At 60.8% G+C, this 5704-nt stretch overlaps 1 protein-coding gene across 4 annotated transcripts; it reads left to right on the top strand.

The window, feature by feature from the left end:
* Positions 1–635: 635 nt before the first annotated feature.
* PLK5 (polo like kinase 5 (inactive)) lies at positions 636–5321 on the top strand. 4 transcript variants are annotated; one of them, XM_044948562.1, is made up of 11 exons: positions 642–1098; positions 1705–1818; positions 1963–2079; positions 2718–2847; positions 2943–3030; positions 3129–3224; positions 3854–4052; positions 4183–4309; positions 4466–4542; positions 4680–4765; positions 5003–5321. In XM_044948562.1, exons 1-11 carry the CDS (start codon positions 988–990, stop codon positions 5082–5084), a joined length of 1227 nt encoding a protein of 408 aa, XP_044804497.1. In that variant the 5' UTR covers positions 642–987; the 3' UTR covers positions 5085–5321. The 4 variants fall into 4 exon arrangements, 3 of the variants coding, with proteins under 3 accessions (XP_044804499.1, XP_044804498.1, XP_044804497.1); XM_044948563.1 differs by lacking the exon at positions 3129–3224 and having other exon boundaries at positions 639–1098; XR_006553611.1 differs by lacking the exon at positions 4466–4542 and having other exon boundaries at positions 640–1098; positions 5003–5056.
* The last annotated feature ends 383 nt before the right edge of the window (positions 5322–5704 follow it).

The raw sequence follows: 5704 nt of genomic DNA, 5'->3' as shown, positions 1-5704 counted from the left end.
GCTGCCTGGATTCAAACCCAGCATTGCCCCTTCCTGGCTGGAGAAGTGAGTTTACCTCCCTGGGCCTCAGTGTGTTCATCTGTGAAATGGGGACAAGGCCAGTACCCGGGTCTCAGGATGAGTGAGAGGGTGACTTGAGACAGCGAAAGTGTGAGGCACAGCTCAGAGGTGCCACCATAGTTCCACGGGGCCCAAGCCTGCCCTCTTGTCCTCTGTCCGCCTGCCTCTCCATGGCTGCCCAAGCCAGAGCCAGGAGTCACCAACCCTAGTGCCTCTCCTTTAGTCCCCAAATCCTGCTCCTCATACCTAGTGTCCATTATGCACAGCAGCTTCCTAGCAGTGCCCCTCTGGGCTGCACTGCCCTCCCCACCAGCCCCAGTCCCAGAGATATTAGGCTTCTTCCCCTTCCTCTCTCTTCCTCTGAACCCTGCTGTGGCTCCCCAGGACCGAGATGATCAAGCTTCACATTGTCATACAGGCAGGCCCCAGGGACCTACCTATCTGCAGCAGTCCCATGAGTGTATTCAGGACGACTAGACTCGAACCTCAAGTGTACCTTGAGGGGAGCCCCGCTAAACACTCATTCCCACCCACCCTTCCTTTTGAGGCCTCGAGAGAATGAGACAAACCTTCTGACCTCAGTTTCCTGCTCAGAGAAATGGGCGCGTGGACAATTCACAGCTTGGCGGGAGGCGCAAGCTCGGAGAAGCCAGCGAGCCGAGCGCGCGCAACTGGCGCGGGGTTTACGTGCAGGATGCCAGCGCCGCTCTGGTCCCTGGAACTCCCGCCAGCCCGGTGTCCCCGCATGCCCACAAGCCCCCACGCGCCCGCCCCCTCCCGTACGGGCCGCCCGGAGCGTCTGGACTCCACCCCTCCCCCCTCGGCCAATAAGAGGCGCCCCAGTAGCGCGCGGCCCCTGGAGCAGCGCTGTGCGCGGTGGTCGCGCCCGAGGCTGCGCCAGTGCGCCAGCCAGGCCCCCAGGGAGGGATGGATCCCCGGCCGCCGCGGCGGCGGCGCAGTTGCTGCCCGCTGGTCTCCGTCTTCCTGCGCGACCCAAGCTCGGGGCGCGTGTACAGGCGCGGGAAGCTGATCGGCAAGGTGGGGACTCCAGCACTCCAAGTCCGCGGCAAGGGGGCTGGGCGGAGCGGGGGTCCCAGCCCGGAGGAGCGCAAGCGAGATCTCGACCCGCAGATGAGCCAGTGTGTGCCCTGGCTTTTGTCTCTGCGTGTCCGCGTGTCTGCGGGAGTTTGGAGGCTGGCGCGGGGCTGGCGTGGGTGGATGCCCGGGTCTGCGATGTACTCGCTGTGCGGCGCGCGTTGTGTGGCGGGAACCGGTGTTGGGCGTGCAGTGCTGTGTCGTGGGTTATGTGTCCAGGGTATGGGTGTGTTGTGTGTTTTTGAGCCTTGGTGCGGACTCAGACTCTGTTTTGTTGTCCCTGTGCGTGAGTGTCTGCGTTTGTCATAGGTCTGTGCTTTCTGTGTGCGGGCGTTGTAGCGTGTGTCTGGGTACTGTGTTGGGGTTCTGTGGACTCAGGGTGTCCAGGCATGGAGGCGTCTGTGATGTATCTGTGTGCCTTCGTGTTCATCTGTGTTGTGTTGCTTTGGGGATCCAGGTAGGAAGGTGTGAGCTGTGTGTGTGTGCGAGGAGGCCTGGCCATCTGTCCTCACACCTGTATGCACCCAGCTTGACTCTCCTGCCCTGCAGGGCGCCTTCAGCCGCTGCTACAAGCTGACCGACATGTCCACCAGCGCTGTGTTCGCGCTCAAAGTGGTGCCTCGCGGAGGGGGCGGGGCTGCGCGGCTACACGCCCGCGGCAAGGTACTCTCTGCGCGTCAGTGCCCAGGAGCCCCAGAAGCGGGTCCCCAGAGGTCCCTGCCCTGGGGTGTGGAGCTCGCCTGTGGGGCATGAATGCCTCGGGTGTGGGTGCCTACCGGGTGTATACACATGGTGCCCTGCCTGCAGGTGGAACGCGAGATCGCTCTGCACAGCCGCCTGCGACATCGCAATATCGTGGCCTTCCACGCCCACTTCGCTGACCGGGACCACGTATACATGGTGTTGGAATACTGCAGTCGCCAGGTGCGGGGGCAGAGTAAGAGGGAGGCATGTCCCCTCCCACCCGTGTCTGCTGAGCTCATCTGTGTCCCCCCATCCTTGTCTGTCTCTCCTTACCTGTTTTAACCTGAGACCACACCAGGCCCACCTGTGCACCTCTGCCCACCCAAAGGCTCTCTTGACCCACCTAGGCACATCTTAGCCCATCTGTGCATCTCCTGTACTCAGCCAGGCCCCACTTGCCCACACCTGTCTCCAACTGGGCAGCCCTGCCCCCTTCCCCAGGTTCAGGGCTCCCAGGGCCACTCCGTGGTGCAGCCCAGAGCCCAGATGTCTGATTGGCAGGAATGCCCATTCCTGGACCCAACTGAACTTAGCTGCACCTTCACAGACCCCTTGAACTCAGCCCACTTAAATACACCTAAGCTCATCTGTGCCCAGCGTGTACCCAACCTTGTGTTCATCTCTGGCCTACAAGCTCATTGTGGCCCCTCCGTCCACTGAACTCTTGTGCTCATCCTCGGGCTCAGAGCTCACCAATGCCCATGCCACAATCAGCCACGTTCACCTGGGCCCGGCTGAATTTTCCTTTGCCTTCTTGGGCCCCTGGAACTCACCTGTGTCTCCTCGACGGTGGTGTGGCACCTGTCGCGCCCCTGCAGTCGCTGGCCCACGTGCTGCAGGCACGGCAGACGCTGACGGAGCCCGAAGTGCGCTACTATCTTCGAGGCCTGGTCCGCGGCCTGAGCTACCTGCACCAGCGGCGCATCGTCCACCGGGACCTGAAGCTCAGTACGGCCTGGGCGGCGCTTCGGGGCGGGGTGAGGGCGGGGCTTCCACTGAAGCCACGCTCCTTCCTTACTGCCCTCTGCGTCCCCTTCCACAAGGTAACTTCTTCCTGAACAAGAACATGGAGGTGAAGATCGGAGACCTGGGGCTGGCCACCAAGATAGGGCCAGGGGGCCGCTGCCACAGGTGACTGCAAGCTCTGAGCCGGCTCTCTGGGTGGGTGCAGGTGGGCCTGGTCTGGTGTGGGGGCCCCCAGTCTTCCTGAGCCCCCGTTATGCCCCCAGAGTGCTCTGCGGGACCCCAAACTTCCTGGCTCCGGAGGTAGTGTCCAGAAACGGACATTCCTGCCAGTCGGACATCTGGGCTCTGGGCTGCATCATGTGAGTCGCCCTGGGAGCCCCAGGCCTGGGGAAGGAGGGCAGAAATGCCCAGGTTGGGACAGGCACCGGCAGGTAAGGACAGGTGTAAGCATATACGGAGGAGGTTGAGTGTGGGGACAGGCAGGTATGAGCAAACAGAACCTCCGTGTATGCAGCTGGGGGCAGGCAGGAGCAGGCACCTGCCATCACTTGAGCCTACAGGTATGAATAGGGATTCAGGAGGGTGTATGTACAGCAGAGGACGGGTTTGAACATGCCCAGAGGTGTGGACAGGTGTGTGCAGGTGTTAGGTACACAGGCAAATCAGGACATTTGTACCGACGTGAGGTATATGCAGGATTGGAACAGGTGCGAGCAAGCATAAATTAAAACTGGAAAGGTCTATGCAGGTGTCCAGGTGTAACCCAGGTGCAGGCAGGTGTACAGACAGATGCTGGTGTCTTCTGTGCAGACAAGAATGACTAGGTGAGAGTGGACACAGGGCGGGTGTGAGAAAATGAGTGTGAAGCAGGAATGGTGTCAGGGATTGAGGGTAGGGGTGCACAGGTAGGTGTGAACCAACCCTGGATGCCCAGAATAGATCCAAGCAGGATCTATTCTGCCCTGCTTCCTGCCTCTGACCCGGCCAGGTACATGGTGCTGACTGGCGTCCCTCCCTTCGTGGCGGCTCCCCTGTCGGAGATGTACCAGAACATCCGAGATGGCCACTACCCTGAGCCTGCACACCTGTCTGCCAACGCGCGCCGCCTCATCGCCCGCCTGCTGGCCCCCAACCCGGCCGAACGGCCCAGCCTGGACCACCTGCTGCAGGATGACTTTTTCACTCAGGTGTGGGGTGTCAGGGGGACAGGGCGGCCCCTCTATGGGGTGTCTCAGCAGTCCCCGGTGAGGGTCAGGACCCCCAGGTAGCACAGGTACCCAGAAGCAGCCTGCTGACCTCCAGCTCCCCACTCTAAAGGGCTTCACCCCGGACCGGCTGCCACCCCACTGCTGCCACAGCCCGCCCATCTTCGCCATCCCCCAGCCTCTGGGCAGACTTTTCCGAAAGGTGGGCCGGCTGCTACTGCCCCAATGCCGGGCACCCTGTGAGTACCTCTCCTTCCCCCGTCACCTGCTCCTCCCTGCCCTGCATCTCACACACCTGTCATATCCCTTCCTGCTCTGAAACCATCTCCACGGCAGATGCTCTCCATGTGGGGCCAGGCTCTGCCCCCACCCCCAAATCCTTGTGCCCCCTGCAGGCCCCTTGGCTTCTCAGGAGGCCTCAGGTCCTGGAGAAGATGGTTCAGACCCTGACTCCATGGAGTGGGGCAGTGAGGTGAGGGCCGGGAGCGGGGAGGTAGTGGGGAATGCAGAGGGCGTCCTCACAGCTGGCTGGGCATGGGAAGTCACGAGGTCTCCATGGGGAGGCCAGAGCCCGCCACCAATTCCCAACATCTGTTGCTCCCTCCCCAGGACTCCCTGTTGGAGAGTGGGGCTCTGTGCCCCCGAGGTCCCCATCCAGCTGCTGGCCCAGGGGACCCTCCAGAGTGCCCCGGCAGGTGAGCACGCTCCATCCTAGACAGGAACTGTGGGCAGGGGTGAGGGTTGTGAAGTGGGGGGTGAGGATTGTGCCTTGCTAGCATCACAGCCCTTGTCCTGGCCTCAGTTTCCCCACCTGTAAAGTGTGGACAGTGTCTGGATTCCTGGGTTGAACATGGGACTTTTCTGGATGTGGGAGCTGGGGGTGGGGTTGTCCTCCAGATCCTGTGCCCCTCAACAGAGATCTGTCTCCCCAGGACCCCAGGGGAGTCCAAGGCAGGGGGTAGAGGAAGCCATCAGGAACCTGCAGCTCTGCCTGGATTCGGGCCCCCCAGGTAGGGGCGGCACAAGATAACGTGAGATTTGCTGAGAAGCCCAGAAGACAGACTTCTGGCTTCCCCAGCCCGCCCCCTGGGCTGCTGGATTTCCCTAGGCTCCCCATTCCCGCCTTTTTCCTCTTCCAAGGATTCCATCCGGGCTGCCACAAGGGCTTGAGCTATTTTATTTTTAATACCAAAAAAAAAAAAAAAAATGCTTAATGAAATAAAGCAAAGCCCTGCAGTGTTTTGGACCTTACACATGTTTCAGATTTATTCATTGCTAAAAGTGGCTGTGACCCCAGGGTCCCCCAGTCCTCTTCCCTCAAGGCAAGAGTTGCTTGGGTTGTCTTTGTTTTTCGTCCACACCATGCATTATGCAGGATCTTAGTTCTCCCTATCAGGGATTGAACTAGCTCCCCCTGCAGTGGAAACACAGAATCTTAACCACTGGACCGCTAGGAAGCCTCAAGAGTTGGTTTTCTATGCCCTGGACCTTTCTTCCCATCTCCTGTGCCTCCACCAGGCCCCTCCAGGAACCCCCCATCATGTCACTTCCTCCTTGTGCCCAGCCATGCAGCACCCCCCAGGAGAGCAGCAGCCTGTTTTCTGGGCCCCCAAGTGGGTGTACTATTCTAGCAA

This window comes from Bubalus bubalis, chromosome 9 (genome assembly GCF_019923935.1).
Source record: "Bubalus bubalis isolate 160015118507 breed Murrah chromosome 9, NDDB_SH_1, whole genome shotgun sequence".
Taxonomy (NCBI): domain Eukaryota; kingdom Metazoa; phylum Chordata; class Mammalia; order Artiodactyla; family Bovidae; genus Bubalus; species Bubalus bubalis.
The sequence above is the reverse complement of the archived record's forward strand: the minus strand, read 5'-3'. Positions and strand labels throughout refer to the sequence as shown.

Bases quoted from the DNA above. Each gene is read 5' to 3' on its own strand.
- PLK5 (XM_044948562.1), top strand. From the start codon at position 988: ATGGATCCCCGGCCGCCGCGGCGGCGGCGCAGTTGCTGCCCGCTGGTC. The intron at 2,848-2,942 runs GTACGGCCTGGG...CCCTTCCACAAG, and splicing joins CCACCGGGACCTGAAGCTCA to GTAACTTCTTCCTGAACAAG. The intron at 4,053-4,182 runs GTGTGGGGTGTC...CCCACTCTAAAG, and splicing joins AGGATGACTTTTTCACTCAG to GGCTTCACCCCGGACCGGCT.